Source organism: Chlamydotis macqueenii, chromosome 1, assembly GCF_036417535.1.
Source record: "Chlamydotis macqueenii isolate bChlMac1 chromosome 1, bChlMac1.mat, whole genome shotgun sequence".
NCBI classification, from domain to species: Eukaryota; Metazoa; Chordata; class Aves; order Otidiformes; family Otididae; genus Chlamydotis; species Chlamydotis macqueenii.
Genome location: NC_141556.1, coordinates 13134188 through 13157904, shown reverse-complemented (window position 1 = coordinate 13157904; position 23717 = coordinate 13134188). Strand labels below are relative to the sequence as shown.

Sequence of the window (23717 nt, the reverse complement as noted above, 5' to 3'; positions counted from 1 at the left end):
CCAAGTTCATATACTAAAGTGGCACAATTGGCCTTTACTTATGACTCTAATTAGGTTTCATTCAAAAAACCTGGCAGATTCTGTCTCTTATAAAGCATTCTTTTAAATATATGTATGAAAAAATACTTTATTGACTATGTGAATCTACAGATACTTAAATATCTTACATTCATTATTTCTGCAATTTGATATAATGTCACTGTTTTCCTTGTTCTAAGGATTTTTAGGTTTTCCAGTGACAAACATTTGGCACACAAAAACACTAAAGCTTCACTTTCCCACCTCTACTATTCAGAAGGAAAGTAATTTGTATTTTTGTATAGAATCTTTTTTTTTTCTTTTGAAGCACAGAGTAACGTACATTCAGTGACATATTAATCCCTTTAGAGACATGAAGATCTTTAATTAAAGAAATTAAATCATTATTCACTTCTGGTAATAATAAATTGTGATGGATGCTTATCTCAAACCATCAATGATATTTGTTTGGCTAAAATATTAAAAGTTACAAAATTACTTATCACTGTCAAGCTATTAAGACGACTTCTATTGTTATTGCTTCCTTACAGGTAAGTCTTGACTCTCCCCTTTCAGTGCTGCATATTCAAGCTTACTGTGTCAGAAAAACTAAGTTGATAGAATTTTTTTTCTAAAACAGAGAAAAATATCCTACGGATATTTGTTGTCAAGAAAGAAACAAAACAACTATTGCACAATACTTTTACAATGAAGGAAAAGGAGGCAAAATGGCTAAGCAAAACCAGTGACCTTGTAAAGGGCTAACAGATTGCTCTGATTTTGATCTACCTTAACGAGTCAATATAGACAATTATATCTAAAACTTGCAGCACTGCTTTCGGACTAGAAGAGTGTGCTGCAGACACCACACAAACTATTATGGAGTGAAAGGTCTGGAGCTGCTACAGTTTTACCATTATACAGAGGTGGGACAATTGACACTCAAAACACAAAAAGGAATGTTCAACAAACTGTTAGATTTTGCCTAGAATACTTCATTGCAGGCATACTTTTTCCAAAAGCAATGGTGTTACCTCCCACATCATGGAAATTAATTTCCAATCTAGCACACAAGGATTTAGTGAATATATGTATGTCTTACGGTTTAGAACCTTTTACACACATTTTTGTAATTGTACAGACTTTCCAAACTTACCTCCTCTATGGATAATCAAAGAAGTTTCACTTCCAACAGGACATTCTTTAAGTATATCCACTACTTCTGCATGGCTCAGGTTCTGTACATTCTGCTGGTTGATCTCAACAATGAGGTCACCTTCACACAAACCAGGACATCCCTGAATGTCTAGAATTTGCTTCACCCTCTGTCCTGTAGGACTGTCTGCTATAGTGAAGCCAAAGCCCTGGGCCCCTTTCACAATGGTTAAGGTCATGAGTTCAGCTTGGGTGGCCCCAGAAGAAGCCATTGATACATTATCATCATGGGCAGGTGGTGGGAATGTGCTATCAAGCTGACTATCTGCTGGAATGGAGTGCAAGGAGTGTGGTGGTCGATCTGCTACGTCTGGAACAGACTGAGAAGTCCTAGAAATGTATTCCAAATAAGTTTCATAGTTATGTCTTCCATTTACCACTACCGGAGGCCTCTCCATTACTGCAAGGGGTGGCACCATGCTGTTGGCAGGATCTTCAGGATCAAAGGGCAAAGGGTATCCACGACATAGCACCAAGTTGACACTCTGACCAATAGGAACAGACTGGAAGAGTTTGACTACATCTGCGTGAGTATGTCCAAGGACACAAACTTCATTAATATAGACAATGACATCACCTAGAAAGAGAAGAAGAAATAGTGACAACATGAGACAACTTCAATCAAAATATATGCAGTGCAATTTTATTTTATGAGCTAGAACTCTATTAAAAATAAAATAAATTAGATCAAAATGCTAAATCAAATAGTGGATACAAAAAATTAAAGTTTGTCTGCGAGTAAATGTAATACATATAATAATGACAATGACTGTACTGTTGTTTTCTGTGGGAACTCACAGTTGGAGAATTAAGCTGGATCCAGACATATACCTTTTTTTTAACTACCTTTCAGTGTAGTCCACAGATTACTTTTTTTTTAATAAGACACAATGGAAGTTTATTTGGAGGGCTGGTTATCAAGAAATACCATTTTTTGTTAAAGGTTAAAGGAAATAAAAAAGGAAATAATAAGTACTCATGGACTTAAGAATCAATGAATAGGGATGTAAGACTGTGCATGCATGTGCATAAAGAAACACTTCTTGCATTGATCATGATATTGACAGTTTCCTACTAAATGTCATTACTTGCCATCAGACATCCAGGACTACTATAGTAATTTCTTATTCCAGGCATGAACTAAACTGTATCTTACTTTTCATAGAGATGTTTAGCCATGGCGGTTCAAGGACAATGACAGGAAAAATTTTGTAGGCAGGTATAATAGCTTTTTACTAGAAAAATCTAGGCAAATGTCTGAAAATCAGTTTAATATTTCCACCTAAACCAGTTGGTCAAATAAAACCAAAGATACTACCTTTACCTCCAAAGCTTGTCTCATATAGAGTACAGTGCTACCAGTCAGAGCACATATAGAATCATAGAATGGTTAGGGTTGGAAGGGACCTTCAAAGGTCATCTAGTCCAAACCCCCCTGCAAGGACCAGGGACATCCCCAACTAGATCAGGTTGCTCAGAGCCTCATCCAGCCTGGCCTTGAACGTTTCCAGGGATGGGGCCTCCACCACCTTTCTGGGCAACCTGTTCCAGTGTTCTATAATTCGCATTGTAAAAAATTTTTTTCCTAATTTCCAATCTAAATCTACCCCCCACTATTTTAAAACCATTACTCCTTGTCTTATTGCAACAGGCCCTACTATTATGATCCTTCCGCAGGAAGGAAGGAAGTGCTCATGCACCAACCATTACTGAAAAGTTCAGAAATAAGTTCAAGTTCCTTCTTGTTATTAGAATGGATCTTATATTTACAGACATTAAATTTTTTTTTATGGTACTATTAAGGTGTATATTAAAGTAAAAATGAGTAATCAGTACAAATGATAATCAGAATAGTTTGGTGACCCACAGTCACTTTCTACTATAATAAAACAGTTTGCATCCTTATAACAAAGGAGAAGGATGTTTGGTTAGAGAACTCCACAAGTTAAAGTATTTTTCTAAGTGAAGATCATCTTATTATCCTAAAATTCATTAGGAAGAAGACATTATTTATACAGGCAACACTGTTATGTGTCTACAAGGTACACAGTTCAACAATTGACCTATCATAACACAATGTTTTTCAATGGTATTTCAAAATTTAGCAATAAAATGAGAATGATTTAGGCAGAATGAGGTGGTTTGTATGGAATTGCTGCAAGCATATTTATGAAATTACGTCTTTCAAGTACTTCAATCAAAAGGTCTAATAAAGCAAACTGAGAAAAAGAGCATCATCACGATGCCAGTGCAAGGGCTGTTCCTATGTGACAATGAAAGGCAAAGGCTGCTTCTAGGTGAAAACGAAATGGTCATTTCCCATGTTATCAGCCTATCTAACAGCCTGACAGTAATTAATCGCATATGCACAAATTATGATTCAGAGAAAGATTTCTTCAAAGGGCTTACAGGGAAAAAATGCTAGGACAGTTTCTTTAAATGTTTCTGAATATTATTCACAGAAATCTTAGGAGCTGCAAATACTGTCTTAAATGTGCATCATAAATAGATTTCAAACAATAAGCAAAAGCAGTAAGGTCACTTTACAGGCAGTGCTGAAAGAAATCAAATGCTTCTGTCTCAAGCAGCTGAGAGTACAACAGTTTTCAAAAGTCAATATTTTAAAGAGAGAAAGAATGTACTTTAATAAATTATCATGGTAAAGGCTGCAATTCATTGTGATTTGCTCGCGTCCTGGTATAGAAAGATCTTACCTGCACTCTCATGCCTGACTCCCACATTAGCAGTGAGGCTGACTTTGCTCATAACACGACTGACACTGTCGAACCGAGACCTCTTCAATGCATGCTCCCATTTTGGTAGCTTATGCCTTAATAATACCCTTGCAACTTTTTAATCCATGCAGTTTTTATTCCCCTGAGTGCTGGCAATGCAGATATGTGGTGGGAGGAGACCAATCTGTTTGTTCATCCTCTCTTGCAATTTAGGTATTGTAGAGCGCAAAAGGAATAAAGCATTTATCGTGTCGGGCAAGTAAAAACTGTCTATTTTCACCACTTCACTTTATACATTGGTACAGCATTACCTATGATCTAAAAATTGAAACAACATGTTTCTCATAAATCAGAAAATCAGATGAACTAGTTGACATTACATAGGTCTCCACTGAAAAGAAATTAACTTGTGCACAAGGAATGCAGTCCTATATACAGGCCAAGTAACCTCTTTCCCCAGTCACTAAACGGCAAAACTGAGCATTAGAAGGTCTTGGGTAAGAATTCCTTCAAATAATGACCCTACATCATCCCTCACAAGACAGCATAAAATTCTTCAGCATATCCTGAATCAATATTTTAAAAAATGATTTCTGAGGTATAACAGGAATAGCACGTCTAGGCACACTCTGAAGTTGTAACTCACTCACAGCTGAACCGTTTGGGACCCATAATGCTGTACTGTCGTATGGAGAACATGCAGCTGAAGGTTAAGAGGGATGGGGAGAAAGGCATGGGTTGTTAAGTTCAACTCAAAGAAATAGCTACAGTGGTGTTACACTGGGAAGAAACAGAATTTCAGATCACGAGACATGAAGGAGAAATAAAAGGGGTTAATTTGAGAAATCCTTCAAATAAACCTCTGGACTGTAGGAGTTTCTCCAAATCAAACTCATTTTCCAGGCTAAGAGTTCTTCACTGCTCACACAGACAAGTACCCAGCATTTGGCAGGAAGAGAGAGATAAGTTAAGAGCATTACAGCACCAGTACCATACTAATGCAAAGTTCAAAACCTCTCTAGTTTAGGAAAATTCCCTGAAAGGTTCCTGTAGCATCTTCTCTGTCTGATCTCTCCTGCTGCTTCTAATAATGGCGATTGCCCTTATAATTCATGCCTGATTTTCTGAGCAAGCCAGTGTCTGCCTCCAGAAATCACAGTTTCACAGTGAGTGGGTATCTTTGAAGTTATACAGAACATTTATATTAAGCATCCAACTTTGCTTGGCTTTTAGAATTAAACCTGCTAAAATCACTGGAGCTTGTTTACAGAATCACAGAATGGTTGAGGTTGGAAGGCACCTCTGAAGGTCATGTCCAATCCCTATCGTCAAACTGGGTCACCTAGAACCAGCTGTCTAGGAACATGTCCAGGTGGCTTTTGAATATCTTCAAAGAGAGAGACTTCTCAACCTCTCTGGGCAACATGTGCCAGTGCTTGGTCAGCCTCACAGTAAGAAAGTGTTTCCTGATGTTTAGAGGGAACGTCCTGGGTTTCAGTTTGTCCTCATTGCCTCTGATCCTTTCAGTTCAGGCATCACTGAAAAGAGCCTGATTTTGTCCTCTTTGCACCCTCCCTTCAGGTATTTACACATTCACATACATTGGTAAGATGCCCTTGAGCCCTTTCTTCTCCAGACTGAATGCTGCCTTCAATGCTGCCACTACTGGGTGCTCTCCTCAATTCAATCTTCCTTGCTAGCTTGTATGAACTCTACACATGCCGTACCAATCCAAACTTACTTGAGACTGTTCAAGGATGAGGGACATCAAGAGGGCTGATCTGCGGAGAAGGCATCTGAATGGGACTCTCTAGATAAAGTGGTAGGTTTGACAGATACCCAACAGAGTAAGTAATAAATATCCTGTCCTACATCTCGAACATCTGCACTGTCACAAGAACAGATTCTGCTGTCCAGCAGCCAATGTCCAAATTCAGCATTGAGTCAAAGAATGTTAGAGAACACTGACAGCAACCAAATTTGTCAAACTGTCTTACAATTACCTCTGCTTTGCTTAAGACCCTTGCATTTAACTGACAAATTTAGGAACATAGGTCTGGAGGGGTCTTCCTGGATGGCTGAACGTAGTCCCCTGTTGTCAGATAGGACACAGTATGTTACACTTGATGAAATTTGATGTCCTCTTCACAGAAATATCCATGGAGCCCTAGAATATTTAACTTCTTTAACTGGCTTGTTTTGTTTATTAAAGTTTGCTGATTACTTATTTTGTTCATGTAATGTAAATGGAATCAATGCCTGAAGGTTTGGTTAAAGGTTATATTTTGTTATCTACACATTTCAAAGCAAAACCCGGATTTAAACTATCATTATTTTTTGTTGGTTTAGTAACTGGTGAAGCTTCAACATCCTCTAATGGCAGATTCTTCCTTGCATTCCTCTCTACAATAAGGTTACAGAGTCAAATCCGACACCCTGGGGATTTTTTTTTTGCTAGCATTAATTCCACAAAAATACTTTTTTTTTCCATGCTTGATTTACTTGACCCAAACATAAACTGTTTTATTGACACAACTCATTTGATTACAAATTTTCCTAAAGCTTCGTGTAATGCTACCAGCTCTGTTTCCCTCCTTTCTGAAGAACCTGTATTATTCAGTGACTCCAGTTATTGTTTCTGCTATGTTTTTATTACTTCTAGAATGTCTGTATACACATCTTGCACTAGTAGGTAAAGATCCTCCATTTTCTTACCCATGTTCCCACCATTTGTAAACAAGCACTTTATTTCTTATTATTCTTGTTTCTTGTGCACTTGGTTTCCTTGTTGGAGTTTTTAATTGTACCTCAGGGAACTGAATTGCCTACTGGACTGCCCTTCATCTTCATATTTAGAATCCTTTAAACCTCGAAGTCTGGATGCAGAGTTAAAAACACAGATTAGATCTTTGTTGTTAATGTACGATCATATTAAAATTTTTGTAGAAATGTCTCCATTGTTTCTGATGGGTTTTGGATGAAGCTCTTAGTATCTGTGTCCAATGCTTAAATCTGACAGAAAGCTGTGACCTCACAGAGGTGGGGGGCAGCGACAGCTCTGCTCCCTGCCTGCAGCCAGCACAAGCCAACAGCAGCGGAGCTGAAAACAACCCATGGTTTGGCAAGGCAGCACCGTCTCTGCAAGACTCAGGCTGCATTTTTCTTTTTGCTGCATTTATAGCCCAGGTAATCTCTACTAACGTCTCCAGCATTACGTGGTCCCACTTGCATTTCTCAACCATATTCTCTAAATTCTGCATATGTGTACTTTGCACGAGCTTCAGAACTGGCAATATGTAATTACTTTCTTGTTGAAGCTTTCCCTTCACCTGCCCACCCACACCATCTACTGTCATTACCAGCTATTTCTGTCACATCTCAGCAATGACCTTGTCTTTTTCTGCAAAGTGCTGCAACATTGCTGGCACTGTAGCCTGTTAATAACAAATTCAGAGGTGTTAGCACATTTCCAGTACTGAGATATGAAACATGGGGGTAATTTTAATAACAATGGCACGTGATTGATGGTCATGGAAGAGGTGAAGATTCCTTAGAAATGATATATTTTTACATGTGCACATACAGTTACTAGTAGCAGGACAGAGAACTAGGGTGTGAGGGATCATTTAGCTAAACAGTGGCAGCTAAATTATATTTTCAAATTTTGAATCTCAATTTCCTTCCACCTGCCATAGGAGTTAATCCAGTCTGTGAATAAATTATTTTTGTTATGAATGGCTAGAGGCATTTCTTTAGATGTAAAAGATTTCAAAAGGTTCTGCATAAACATAAATTCTCTGTTTTCTTGTACTCTGCCCTGCCACAGAACCTTGTAAAACCAATTTGGCTCTAGCTGCTAACATCTGCATGGCATAACTTTTATAACAAAAGATAAAACCTAGGATCCTGCAGTTCACGGTAGCATGATTTATCTCTTTTTTTAAAAAAAAAAAGTTGGCTCTACTTTTTGTTAATACTCATTACATAATTACCTTTATTTTAAAAATAAGAATTACTGAATTATAATAACTTCTAAAGGAGACTGCAGTGTAAGATAGCTATTGCATATTAATATTGAAATACTTAAAACACCTGCAAGGAAATTCTAACTTATTTCTTTTAAAAAGGAACATTAAATTAATTGCTAAAATGTATCAAGAATGTAACCTGGGGAGAAGTACACGCATAGAATAACCACAACTAGTGATTGGAAAAGCTAAATTTAAAATTGACCATTTTATTATTAGCTTTATAACAACTTTATCTGATAGATAGTACTGCGGCAGCCGCAGAGAAATGAGAAGAGCTGCTGGGAGACATAACGCTTAGCTGCCTCCGCGCTCAGAAATAATTGCAGGACTACTTGCTGCTATGTGAGAACACTGAACAACCCAATAAATATGTCTGCTCAGGCTGGCATGGGAGAGCCGTTTCCCAGTCTTCATCTCGTACAGAAAGTTTTACCCACGTGCTGACAAAGTCTGCAAAGCTGCCAGGCAACCACTACCCACAGATCCTCCTTTCACTCACTGGACTCTGGGAACCTAAGTTCAGGGTAACAAAAACTATTATTTACTAAAGCTGACAAAAAGTGAAATCCAAATGAATTTCTAGGCATTCAGGCACTCAAATTTGCACAAGATAGGCTTAACTTTTCCTCTTAATGAAACCTGAGCAAGAGACGTAAATCAGCTGTTTGATACCCTTGAAAGTCAGTAATTCTACAAAGCATCATTGTAGAAGTGGTTAACTTGGGGTAAGATCTGTCCACATTGTTGGGAGGACCAAGCACCCCGGCTCTGAACTTGGCTTCCTCTACAAGGGCCAACAGAAGGATGTGACACAGACACTTGTCTGCAACTTTACCCAAGAATCAGATGTGTTGAGTAAGCAGGTGCCATTTTTATACAATCAATTTTTTTAGAACTCATTTTAATTCTACTGTGACCCAATATACATGCCCAATTAAAAAGCTGTCTATTCAAAATTTTTGTGCTTAACCAGCATGTATCACGCAATTACACCCAGGCAGATGTGGATTAGTAGAATAAACTATTTACATTTTATTTGTATTTTGCATATAGCACTAAAAGCTATTTAAATAGAGGTGTTTAACTTTTTTTTTTGGGGGGGGGAGAGAAATAAAATACATTCCAAAAAAATCTAAAGGCTTTGATTATTTGCTGATCCAGTAAACATGAACCATTGCAGATTAAAAATGTAAGGAAAGCAATAGCAAAAGAACACTGAAATGAATGCTGCTCATAAAGTGCCAAAGAGCAGGCAAATTCCCTTCCTAGCTAGACAGTTTTTCACTTCTTCAAGCATCTGAAAGGATAGCATGGATGTTAAAATCACCACTTTACAAAAAAGTAATTATTTAATTTGCAGGCAAGACCACATAAGAAGGAAAAGGTCTCATTTTCAAGGCAGTCTTTTATTTAGAAATTATATAAGCCTGTTTGCTCTAGGTTTTGCATGCAGGATCTACTTGCGCATCCTGAAATGCCTGGTGTGAGTGAACTGCGTGACAAAACATCCGTGGATCTGAAGAGCAAGATAAAAAATGTATGCCATGTTGGCATAGCTATTTGGGATCACTCGGAAAGGTGTCACTGTGTGCAGAGGCTCATGTAGAAACAAAATCCTTTTCTTTTATAAAAAAGGAGGTCAAAATTTACAACGCATTTGCTTGTGTACGCACAACATTTTATTTCTGTACGCAGAGCATCACATTTATCTAGGTAATGGCTCCCAGGAGGAGGAAAGTAGCCCGGCCAGCTTCCCGGCAGCCTAAAGGCATAAGGGTACGGCAGAGCCTGATGTAAATACCAAGCAGCCCCTGTCCCCGCCTGGGAAGCTCGGCAATGTGCCACTGTCCCTGGAGGAAGGCATTTCCAGCAGCAGCGTCGGCTGCACACCACTGCAACTGCTAATTCTTGACATAAACTGCCAGGAAGGAAAGAGGGAGATGAATGAGGTGAGGAACTAGATGGAGCATTTACAAAGAGGCTGCAGCACAAAGACAAATGTCTTTATATATCGAAATACATATGTAACTGGGAATTTTTAGTAATGGGGCAGTTATGTTTTACTTGTGACCTGAAATGATTGATAGAGTTTTTTTTTTCCCTTTCTTTGAGTAATGCTAGCACCACAAGCACAAGAAATAGCTATTCACATACCAAATTAGTACTTAGTGAAAGTAACAGCAGTTACTTGGACACCTAAAAAATATGCGCAAAGACAGATGAGTAGGATTAGTCTCAATTTTAAATCTATAGAGGTACAACTTGAAAGTTAATTTTTATTTTAGAGATATTGCAGCTTCTGAGGACATTCCCTGTACCTGAAGTGGGCATTACTGCCAGAACTGAGGCACTTTTATAACTCTGTTATCTATTTACTGAGACCACGAATTTCAACATTGTTTAATCAATACTCTGTTTTTCTTGCTACGCTCACACCGAGTGCTCACCCAGGTGCCTGACTTCAGCAGCTGACTCTCTGAGGCCAGTGCAAACCTGATTTTACTATCAGTCATGTCATTAACTTAATTTAAAGCTAAGATTGAAAGCTTTGATTGTGATTTTTTTTTTTTTTTGTGTATTCATTGCTCAGGTCCACATTCTGCTGACTGAGCTCAAGGGGAGCTGCCAGCACTCAGCACCTCTGAGCATCAGCGTGCTTATTTCACAGCCAACCCATGGATGTGGGCCAAACACCAGGCACCAAATCTGAAGGTGTTGCTATGATGTATTGTTTAGCAAGTTCAATCTATTATAATAACATGCATCCAAATGCTTCCCATGAGAAATGTTTACAATTACTGTCCCCCCAGACACTGTTATTAACACTATAAATTCACTCTCAAACTTTATGTTGAAGAATCTGATTCTGGCTAAATCCTGCCAGCTGTAACGAACTGGGTGCTTATTCATGGCTTCATCCTACTTATTAGAGCATCTACTGTCTTGCCAAACCAGAAATTCAGAATATCTATATGTGCATTCATATTTGTATATATAGATAAATCCTCAAATCTTGTTGCATCTTGAAAGCAGTCATCTGGATTTACAAGATCAGCACATTCCAGAGACAGAGACAGATACTTCCAAACAGACACTTCCAAAGAATCATAGAATCATAGAATGGTTAGGGTTGGAAGGGACCTTCAAAGGTCATCTAGTCCAAACCCCCCTGCAAGGACCAGGGACATCCCCAACTAGATCAGGTTGCTCAGAGCCTCATCCAGCCTGGCCTTGAACGTTTCCAGGGATGGGGCCTCCACCACCTTTCTGGGCAACCTGTGCCAGTGTTCTATAACTCGCATCGTAAAAAATTTTTTCCTAATTTCTAATCTAAATCTACCCCCCTCTATTTTAAAACCATTACCTCTCGTCCTATCGCAACAGGCCCTACTAAACAGCCTATCCCCATCTTTCTTGTAGGCCCCCTTGAGGTACTGGAAGACCGCTATCAGGTCTCCCCGGAGCCTCCTCTTCTCCAGGCTGAACAGCCCCAACTCTCTCAGCCTGTCCTCATAAGATAGGTGCTCCAGCCCTTTTATCATCTTCGTGGCCCTCCTCTGGACCTACTTCAACTGGAAGTCTGGATTACTGCAGGTTAATGCTTTTATGCAAAATTAAAGACAGGAAACATTACATTTGTACCGAGCAGAATTTAGATGTGTCAAAATGGTGAAATAATTTCCAGTTAAATAAGTGGATTTTTACTAATAGTCTATTCTGTATAAATACCTCAGTGCATTTAAAATTGAGTAATCTTTGATTACTAATTCATTTAAAAATGTATGGCTAGTATATGAGTCATTTTTGACTTAAGAGTTTTATAAAGGTCATTCAACCTTTAGGTTGATACATGTCTATCTTATATATTACCTCTAGTTTAGCTTTTTTGATAGTAAAATCATCAGCGTAGAAGTTACCTCTACTTCAGAGAGTTTCTCACACCATTTCTATACCAAAAGATCTACTCAATAGTTTTCCAGGCATGTATAAATATATTACTTGATTTAAAATGGTATGGCAAAGAGAAACAGTGGTGTTCCTTTTGGTTCTCTTAGGTTTTACAGTATTTTTCCAGGTTAATAGAGGGTAATGTATTATCAAACTGACCTTCCGTCCAAGCAAATGTTATCTTAATATCTCTAGAGCCTCTTTCCCTGCCAAGCACTCATTTTCAAGGACAATATATTTTTATTCTTTGCAAAACAATTTAACACCTTCACCACTGAATAATTTATGCTTTCTTTTCCAGCCCATTCCTGAATACTACACTGAGTCTAAACTACAAAATTCATTGCATAATAATAATTTTTGGTGAGATGAAGGAGGCAAAATCATTAAGAAAAGTCCAACCAAGCCCCTTCCTTAAGACTGCTTTATAACACACAGGAAACTCCAGCCTTATAGCGGTTAGGCAAAGGTCAATTTTCACCCTTATAGCTGCATGGCTGAGAATTACATTCTCCTTTTATGAGGATTATCCAATCTCCCACTAGCTATTCTGCCTCCTTGTATGTCTCATTCACGTTCTCTATTTTCTGTTTTGGTTTATAAGGTTTCTGGGAAAGAGATGAGAATTTGCAGTAGTCTTGTATGGTTTACTGCACTGTGGAGTCACAATTTCCTTGTGACTTCATTTCCACTGCAGTAAATATTTGAACAATAACAACACCACTGCAGGGTAAATAGTCTATCATTTTTGAATGCAATGTAGAGGTTCCTGTGAGGACAGGCTGAGAGAAGACTCCCGGGAGACCTTATAGCGGCCTTCCAGTACCTAAAGGGGACTTATAAGAAAGATGGGGAGAAACTCTAGCAGGGCCTGTTGTGAAAGGTAATGGTTTTAAACTAGATTTAGACTGCATATAAGGAAAAAAAAAATTACTCTGAGGGTGGTGAAGCACTGGAACACGCTGCCCAGAGAGGTGGTAGATGCCGCATCTCTGGAAACATTCAAGGCCAAGTTGGACAGGCTCTGAGCAACCTGATCTGGTTGGAGATATCCCTGCTCCTTGCCGGGAGGTTGGACTAGATGACCTTTAAAGGTCCCTTCCAACCCAAACCATTCTGTGATTCTCTGGATATATCAATTACTGCTCAATAGTAAACCCTCAGATTTTACATATAAAGAGGCATGAATCCTTTGTTGTGTATGACAACACACCATATCTTCCTCTTTAGAAAATAATTAATTTTCTAGATGTTTGACTTTATTTATTTGTTAATTAGCTAATGAATAAAAGTAAATTAAAATGGGTTATTAGAATTACTATTATCTCATATCAGACTATTTGTTCAAACTAAAAAAGCTGTCTAACTGTATGCTTGCCATCTCCTAATGCTCTCACTGTGAATAAACCCATGGGTGGCCTGTAGTTAAAGAACTCTTCCCAAAATGATCATTGTATCTGATTTTTCCTCAAAAGGCTACCACTTACCGTCATTTGGTTCTATACAATATTTCTATCCTGCTCTTGACAAAGTAGGTGGTACTATCTCTCCAGAGAATGTATTGCTTCTATGTCCATCAAAAATTGAGACCAAGTTGTGGTCTCCCATCCAGTTGGAGACCGTAGCCATAGTGACAGAAAGCAAATCATGGAAAATTTCTCTCAAACATATCTTATGCACTACTTACCCTTATTTGGTAAGCCTGTGAAAATGGTAAGAAATGGGACAGTCATTTCACAAACTTCCCAGAACTATCTGCTGCAAAGAAGTGCACGAAGAAGGGTAAAAGCAAGATGCACGCAGGGATGCAGCATGTTACAGATAGGAGATAACTAAGGATGAGCAATGAGCGTGTGTGCTGTGGGATACAGAAACAGAAGGAGCAGGAGGAATTTGGGATGTGAATGCCAGCAGCAGAGTGCTAGAGAAAGCAAAAAAGGATACTGAAGTGTGGTGGCTGCTTTGTTCTTCCCTGTCTTTAAAAATATTCTAAGTAGCTGCATGTCTGAGAGCCCTGTCCTGCTTCAGGCAGGCACAAAATGCCTAGCGTCTGTTGGTGAATCCTGCTCCTAAAATCAATGTTTTAAAAATGCCTGACAATTTGTATTAAAACTGCTTTTGTTCTTCTTGCTTCTTATGACGGTTCAAGTATGAAATTATTAATTTTTCAGGCTTGTATGCACACGATGCTCACATATATGCCCTGTAAGAAAAGCACTTTCCAGAAAAAAAACACAGTAAGGTGTCAATTGTACATAAGAGTAATTTTTAGAAATACAGTCAAATGACAGAGTCATTAATTCGGATACGGATTAAAATCAAAAGAAACTCACCTAAGGTTAAAGTAAAAAAAAACCAAACAACCCTAGGCATAAAAATGAAAGCAGGACTCCTTGTCTATTTTAATTCTTTCTGCATTTAGGATAATCAAGAAGATACAGGTTCATTAAAAGAAACCCAAAATTGTCTTTACAAATCATTCAAACCAGATCTGGGGCTGCTGACACTAACAACAGAGTCATTGCTATAAATAATACTGTCCCACCAGCAAAGTTGAGTATGACTGGGTGAATGAATTCAGTGTTTGTTTGACTTAGTGTGTTTTGATGTAACGGATTTTATAATGGATATAGAAGGGAGAATGTGTACCTGCTCATAGGACAATCAACCAATACGTAAAATAAAGCAAGCTTTTACAATAATTGAAAACAATGTACTAAATGTTATAATTACAAAATATAATATTATTTTTTTCTTATTTTATACTAGTGAAAGTTTATATTTTATGTTTCTAGTTAATATTTAGAAGAAGGAATCACAGCATTTCCAAACTGGCAGTCCTTTAGCTTTTCTCAGCAAGGAATTCCAAAATTGTTCAGCCTTGCCAAATTTTACGTACATAGACAAACCAATAAAACAATGTATTTAATGTCTAGTGAACCTAGGATACTGAAAACTACTACTGAAACACTGTCAAGACTGGATCTTCAGGGTCAAGAAATAACTGGAATTATCATTAAACACTGTGAAGAAACAAATTGTGAAAAGTTCTATCATTTTATTTTCACTGAGAATGAAACTATTCAGTCTTTTCACTATGACTCAAAAAATATGTATATTATTATTCCACATGAGAGAACTACGGTAAAAGCACTGCTAGCATTCTCACAGCAAGGAGTATTCTGATTAACCAGGGACTGTGGAGGAGGTTTATGCAATGAAAAAGCCTGATACCACCCTGTTAATGTCACTATAGTACAATTACTAAGACTATTTCCAGAAATTATTTAATATGTTAGGGATAAATAATGTGAAATGCTTCTCAGTCTGCTCATATGATATTACATGATAAAGATAATAAAAAGAGGGCACCGACTCTGGTATTTGTGGTAGCCATATCCATGTTGTTTCTCAGACTTCAGTGTTCTCTAGGATTTATTGCAATGCCCAGATTAAATGCTGAATACCGTAAAGCGCTCCTAGTAGAACTCATATAGAAGGTACTTTTGCAAAACAGAGGTACGCCTATTTTTACATTTATTCAGATAGCTTCAGCTAGCTTCAAAAAGAGTAGTGCTTTAGAAGGAGAATCAATGGTCCATCTAAAAACTGGAAACTGTGTTTTGGATTTTGAGGCAATCCTGAATTTATATAAGAGCAAGCATAGACATTTCTCTGGTGTGGTGGTGCTGATAACCCCAGGTGGCACATTTTCTTCCAACTGTGGTCATCTGGGCTTGAAGTTACAGGACAGCCTTTTCTCTGATAGAGCTGAGACCATCTGCCTCTATGCTGAGCTTTAGGCTGTTGCTATCAGAAAGAGCTCCATAGCACCAGAGAACCCTCAAAGCAAGCCTAGCACAAGAGGGCTGGGAATAGTGGAACAGATAATGTCACTTATGTGACATAGAAATAAAGATAAAAAGTGACTACTAGCAGCAATGGAGGGAGAAACATTATGGTGTGGAAAAAGCTTAGGCTAAATCCCTCTGACATTGGTGGCTAGTGTTCCACAGGCTGGCCAAAGAGGCTGAAAAGCATTTCTGTATTTGCACTGTCAGTAGATAATCTTACAAAGAGCATGTTCCCCAAACCTATTAACGCCCATGTCAGAGCATTCAAAACTGATACCACCATTAAAATGAGTAATGTCAAAGATGAGGTTTAGGTCTGATTGTGTCTTCTGCATGCACAGGGAAGAAGTGTTTGCACATAACAGATGTGCTCTCCTCCACTGGAGTCTAGTCAGGTTTTACTTTGGATTCTAATTAAATGTTTTCCCACCTTTGTTCTTTCTCGCCCTCTACATTTCTTCTGCTGAAGAATTCTCTCCCTCCCCTCAACTATGAAAAGATGTAGAACAAGTGTACTTGTCTGTATGGTTATTTTTGTGTAGTTAAAGGGAATGTGCAAAAGCAAGACTGTTTAAGAAGGCTGATAATATATTCTTTTTCACTTGCACAAATAGAATTCATTTGGGAAGGATGCTCTTGAGGCATAGCAAAGATTTTGAATACCTAAGTAAGACCCAGATGTGTTCAGATACCAACAAGACATGAAAGAGATTAAAAGCTGTCGCCATTAAAAGAGAAATCAGTTATGTGAGCATTCTGCAATTTTCTCAAATCCCTCACTCTCCCAAATTAAAATCCAGACGCGCTGCCTAATTCAAACACAAAAATACGAGGTGTACCTTCATCTAAGGGCAAATCAATACTGTTGCATGAAATTGACTGAAATGTAAAGAGGTGAAAGAAATAGGAATAAAAATTGTACTAGCTTAATGATTTCTCTCTTTTCCAGCTACATCAGGAAAGAACATCTACTTCCATCTTTGATAGCAATATAACAGTAAGGCTACATGAGAAATTTAAATTACTCTGAAGGAGTAGGTTCAATATATAGCCTTTCCCTAAAAACTGTTATTGCAGGATGCAAGCACAGGTCACAAAAAAGTCATGGTAGCCCATGTTATTTCTAAGGTTTGGGAGAAAAAGTTGCTGACACTGCAAGAAAGAGTAAGAATCTTGCTGAAGTCTGTTGAAGCAGATGCAGTTATCCTGTAGAAGGTGTTATGCACCCCTCTGCCTGTGAACTGGATAGGGCTGCTTTCATGGTATTTGTGGGCAGGCTATCAGGCACTGACTAAACACACTGGCTTTTTCCTTCCAGTCTTGACTCAGAGAGGGATTGTTTCAAGTCTCTTCTATGATATCTATTAAATACTCAAAAAGAAAACTTTCACATTTGGAAATTGGTAGATTAAAGGTTGCCTACATGCATTCAATGTGTTTGCATTGTGCAAACAGATTTTTATACAGTCTTTATCGAGATAACCCTTTATATTTTATCATTTGCTTTAGGGTCTTTGTTTCAATCCCTCCTTTTTCCTGCACTTGGTCTGGTTCTTGGCTTTTTCTATCAACTCAAGACAAAGGATCACACAGAAGTCATAGTGAAAGAAAATGATCCCCCTAATTCTAATGCACATATGCAAAATGAGGTAACATCTACATGTGGATGTATTTCTACATGGGAAAGTAAAAATGTGTATCCCTGGGACCAGGCTGATCACTGTGAAAGTGACTGCTCCATGTCATAGACCATCTCAGTGATGTGTCTGTAGGAGTATTTTATATGATGAAACAATATTATGGTTCCTCTGTCTCCCCTAGTTCCTACAAACAACTGTTTTTTTTTTAAATGATATGTACTCAATTTTATGTTTCTTTTGTATATATATAAAGGTATATATATTCACACATGCATGTGGATATTTTTAGAGATATACCTTCAGCACACCTACCTACAGACATACACATATTAAAGCACTTCATCACACACATTCAATATTTGCTCGTATTATAACCAATTTTACATTACTATGTTTAACACTTTGAGATACATTCAGGTACCTGTACTACATATTATATGCATGCCATTGCTTTATAATGGATTATCTCTAATAGACTGTGATTAGAAAAAGTATATATTTGGAAGTGTGACATAGAATTGGATGACTCAGGTGAAACTCTGGCTGAGATTATGCCTTTGAAAATGGTTATGTAGGACTTCGTTGTAAAAAGACCTGGGGTGCTGTGTGGCCTCAGGGAGCACTGATACTGGTATCACTGCTGGAGCTCCAGTAATGCTGCACCACTGTATCTGTACATACACTACAAACATACACATTGCCTACAAACTTTTAGAAAATTCTTATCATTAGGAGCTTTTGCAAACAGAAAGTTAAGATATAGCTTGTGAAGAGATGTTACACAAATAATAATGTGTTCTGAGAATTTTTTTTCTAGGTTGGGGTTAATTAGAAGAAATTGCCAGTTGCGGCAATTTTGCTGGAATAGTTAAATTAAAAAAAAAGTTTAAAAATTAGAAGCATTATGGTTTTGTTTCTTCACTGAATTTTCTTAAGCTCATATTATTTTCAAGTAAAATACTTTAAAAAAATTATTTCCCAACATTTTTTGAAAAATATTACTTCCAGTTGACTTGAAATTATATATATGCTCTAGCAAAGCAGAATTCATTATTCTTGTAGCAAATGAAATGTTTAAAATATCACAATCCTGCATTCAGAACTGAACAGACTATCAAAAGATAGCATTTAACACTGTACAGTTTAAAATGAATATCCATCAGCTTGGCACCTTGGATGGAGTTGCATTTTTGACATGAGCAATTGTTCAAGTGCAATTCTTATTATTATCCCTATTTCTCAAATCAAGTCAGAACTATTTTCTAAATAAGTAGGAACCGCACTAGAAACACTTGAATCTCTTATATAATAGTCAACTGCATTTCCTTCTGATGCAATCAAGTTTGGCCTAAAAATATACTCTGTCTGATATACAGAAAATAATTGGAATAAGACAGACCAAACAGATTGCTGAAAACAATCTACCAGAAAACCAGAAAGCTGTTTTGAACTCTGAGTAATTATGCTGCCATTCTAACCTGTCTGGAAAATGACCAGAGGTAAAATGATAGCATTTTTAACTTCTCTTTCCTATGTTAGAACAAAATCCTCTTAAAATGAAGCAACCTTCTAAAATTATACAAAAAGTAGGAACAGATAAGTGTGGTAAATTTTTTGGTACCAAGTGTAGCACTGCAGCATTGTATGAATTTCATGTGGAATTTTACAGAGGAATCTACCCCCAAATGCACCTATTAGCTAAACAAGGTTAAATACATGGGAGATTTATGATGAGGTCTGACGGGAGGCCGTGTCTGTGCTGTGGCTGGTTGCCTTCCTCTCCAGCTGCCTGAGGACAACCTGCCTGAGCCCACCAGGCACCCTGTGGTGCATGGACTTTTCTAGAGGTTTCAGTGGAAGAAAGTCAACCAGGCTTCATCAAACAAGATGAGGACTGAGAGGCCTGGATGAGGCTCTGGCCAATATCAGGGGAATAATCATAGTAACATGCCAGTGACGGCGGTGTGATTAATGCCACCCTGCACACCTAGCACGTCTTTCATTCCCATACAATCGCAATGATGTTTCTATTAAACTATAACCTACATCTCTCCCTTACAAGACATGAAAGCACTGTCAGGTTTCCATTACTAACTCAATTTCCTCTTTCCAGTTTCCTACCTCTTTCTGCTGCCTGCTTTCTCTGAATTGTCCCAGTGCGAAACCACCAATTTTTCCTGCGCGCTTTCAGTCCTTCACTGTGTTACAGTCACCACAGCTCAGTCCTGCCAACTTCTGCAGAGCTGATGGATTCGTCAGATTCAAAGGCATGATTTCAGGCCAATAATCATCAACCGCTGATAGCCTTTGCTTACTGAGACTTGTTATTTTGTGTATGCACAGGTGGAATAGAAAAGATCATGAATAACAGAGCAGCAGCATAACCCAGGATGCTTCATGACTCACTATTAGGCTATGAATAAATTCTCAAGGAACAGACTTATCAAGAAAAGAAGAGGTGTCCAATATTATCTGACTTTTCCTCAGCAGTACCACAGGTGATGCTCAGTATGGCAAAGAAAGTCTCAGTAAATACTGTGTGTAATGATGCTGATTTTAATGCAGAAGAAATTAGTTGAATACAAAGAATTTTAATTTACTTTCATTAGGAGCTGAAGAAGAAAGCAATACATCAAGAGGAGTGAAAGTGCCAATGTTTAAAAGATCTATACTCACATCACTGCTCTCAGACATTTCTCGCAGAGCTCCTTCTCTTCTTTTCTTTAGTACCTTGTCCTCCCCTCTCCCACTTCCTTCTACACACACACACATATAAACACCCACTCTCCAGCCATCTCTGAGCATAAAATGACTGTGCCTTTTCTCCCTGTCTCCCTGCAGAAGAAAAATTGTCACATCTTCAGCTCAAGCAAATCCTAGTCAAGACAGTTTTCTCCCAGTCCTGCACCCAGCCTCTAGAGATGGGACCCTCTTCTTCTCCCGCAACAGTCATTCCCTGAGACTAATAGCTGAGAGCTGGCAAAGCTCCTGAGCTCCAGTCACCCAGAATTGATCTAGCTCCTGTACATAGTCCCTACATCCTCGCTTATCCGGGCACAATGACATGAATGGCATTTAGGACAGCCTGGCTCTCCTCTCATGGCACCACTGGAAGGGGAGATGAGCAGAAGCCAGTGCTGCCCAGGCTGCATCCTGCTGCCGCATGCACAGAGCACAGGGTAGCAGCATTGCATCTCAAGCTCCACTGACCCTCCACCTCCATTTCACTGCCTCAGAATAAATATCCCAGTTATGTGACTGCTGGAAGGGAGAAGACTTTTGTGGGGTGGAGAGAGAAAAGGCTGGATGAAATTTTCCAGGGGCTTTCCACTTTTCATCAGGATTAACTTCATGCCCACCTACTGGTTTGAAAAGTGCTCCTTATGTTATTGAGAAATTTCCATTACCGGTTTTTAAACGAACAAGCTGTTTTTTAAAATGTCAGAATCATCAGTTTCAAAGAGGCAGTTGCATAAGTGCTGGAATAAACTTTGCTCTTCTGACAAAGGCTAGGTGAACAGCTAAACAGGGTGAGATGACAGGTGCATCCGTGCCAATATCCTTATTCCAGCAATAGACAGTGAAAGATGCTTTAGAAGTGAAATCATTAAAAACTTGTCTGAAATGCCTTTGTAACCTCCATTAGTTAAAGGTTCACAAAGCTCCTGGAAGATGATTTATATGCCTGGAAATGTTTCGTCATCTCTAACGCAGCTATGGATATTTTTAATTTATGCCATGCATCAAATGAGAAACTCAGAGCACTGACAAAAAATTGATTTACATGCAGCTGAGCACAGATTTCTGTTTTAATGTGTACCACACAATCGGACATACACAGTAGTCAGCTTAAACTGAGCTCCATTAGGCTTCTCTTCACTAACGTTTCTAGCAGTTATGATGGGAGTTGCTAACTGCAATAATTACTGGACTTTACGAAGTTCTAAAATGACTGTTTCCTCTTGGATGGGGAAACTCAGATATAAGGATCTTAGCTAATTTATTGAAGTAAAATATTTGCTAACTGTCAAGAAAGATATTTCCCACTCTAAATATACAGTAGCAATTGTATCTTAAAAGCAATTACTTTATTCTTAAATTTTAAAAGGGTTTAAAATTTGCTTTGAATTTTAGCTTTAAAATTTGTGCTCAAAGAATAGTTAAAGGCAAATGAAGAGCTGAATTTCTGATTTTAAGATACATAGAGATTGCATTTGGTTGCCCAAATGTAGAGGCAGAGAGGTGATTATGCATTCTGAATCTATTTAATTTTTAATACAAAATAAAAAAATCTGAAACTCATCTAAATGTTCACTTTTTGGTTCGATAATTGAATGGTATAATAAATTCCTATATGCAAAAAAAAAAAATAAAAAAGGTGGCATGGCTGATGATATTGAAAAGTACATTTCTAGATTATTAATTTCATTAGTGCAATATGAAGTTTTCACTTTCCCTGTCATCTCTTTAGACAGAAAGAAGCTCTTTCCCCTCTCCTAGATCACTCTTCTTAAGCAATAAGATGTCATTATTTATTGAATAAAATAGTACATGAGAAGATGACTATTATTTTCAATGTATATTTTTGTCTGTACATATGAATAGCCAAATCATGCGAGAGTGATGTTAATTACATTTGACAGGAGAAAAGATATTTCTGCAACTGCAGCATTTTTTGGGCAGCCATCGAGTTCATTTCACACTGCTTACTCAACTAGCAACCTGCAAAACTTACAAAAATTGTCCTAATAAATGTGAAAATGTGAGGATTATGACAATTTATATATATAATCTCCTGGACTATGTTAAATATCCTAATAGCGGAATCTGCATATTCTGTGTGAGGCAGTTCAAATTGAAGAATGAATTTATGAGCTTCTGTGACTTGTCATACAGACTGGTTTGGTGTATGACAATATGATGAGCAAAATGGGATAAAAGTATCTTAGTATGTGTCCTGGTTCTGGCTAGGATAGAGTTAATATTCACCTGAGCTGGGTGGAGAACTGAAGCTGGTAGCCCCTATGGCTGGGATAGTTAACTAATTAGCTAACAGCTGGGGTTAATTTACCCAAATTAGCCAAAGGGCTATTCCATCCTATCTGACATCATGCTCAGTATATAAGTGAGGAGGGTGCTGAGGGGAGCCTCCTGCTACTTGGAAGAAATTAGGTGTGGAGATTTGTTGTAAGCCATTATACTGTATTTGTTTTCCATCACTGTTTTGTTTTCTTCTGTCATCACTGTTAAATTTACTTTTTTGTTCCATCTCAACCCACATGTTTTTGGTGTTTTTTTTTTTTTTTTAACCAATTCTCCCTTCTGTCCCACTGGAGGGTGGTGGGGGGAGGGGAGTGAGAGAGAGACTGTGTAGTCTGGTCCTGATCGGGGCTGAACTATGACAGCATGCAATAGCAGGCAGAAAAACAATTTAACATTTGTTCTGCCTTTGTATTTGGCATATTGCAATATATATGATTTAGTTATAGTATCCTTGTCTATGCTTTTGGCTTTTGTGGACATTTTTTCCATGGAGTCACACACTGAATAACAGGAAAGTGAAGCTGCACATACTTGAATAGCTAGTGTTCCAAATACTCTCTCTGCTTTTTCATCTTTACTCATTTATGTTTTACTTTACCATGTTTCTTAATTTCTGTATAATCTTATCCTCTGCTAAAGATATGACACCTTTGAGCATCAGAAGATCTCTGTTTACTCTTGTTAGACAGACCTAGACTGGTGGCTTAGGTTAAACAGAATGTGTACAGCTTGTGTATATGGTTTGTGTTGTGTTTGTCCATAAGAGACAGGACTGTTTATATTATCACAGATTGTATCTGTATTATGCCCTCTCTTCCCATTAAATTGGTTCACCTTTGGTTTCTGGGTTATATAAAACCATAACTGCAGCAAAAATCTGGTCAAAGTTGAAAGAGTTGGATAAAAAGACAGTAAGTGCAGTACATGTGGAATCTGGCACAGCTGGACACATTCAGACCTTGGCCATTTCTAATGAAACATGTTCAACTTTCTGTAGTCAATGCTGGAAAAGCTGCTGTAATGGCTTAGCCGTTAGAATTAACTCATTACAGCTAAGCATATATATTCTCTCCTGCAGAAGACTATGTGGCACACTTACATAACCCAGAACTTCACCTCTTTACATGTCCAATCTTTTACTGTTTCAATTAGCAAGCACATATTGTCATTCTTAGGACTGATAAACATAGATCAAAATATAGTGTCAACAAAGGTAAATTTCTTTAAAAATGA

The 23717-nt window shown here is 38.0% G+C and overlaps 1 protein-coding gene across 11 annotated transcripts in view; it reads right to left on the bottom strand.

The window, feature by feature from the left end:
• Positions 1-23717, bottom strand: part of MAGI2 (membrane associated guanylate kinase, WW and PDZ domain containing 2) — a 757279-nt gene that overhangs the window by 114002 nt on the left and 619560 nt on the right. For all 11 annotated transcript variants that reach the window (XM_086745852.1, XM_086745763.1, XM_086745773.1 and 8 more), the window contains one exon: positions 1175-1810. In XM_086745852.1, the coding sequence (XP_086601978.1) occupies positions 1175-1810 (636 nt within the window). The remainder of the gene's footprint in view (positions 1-1174; positions 1811-23717) is intronic.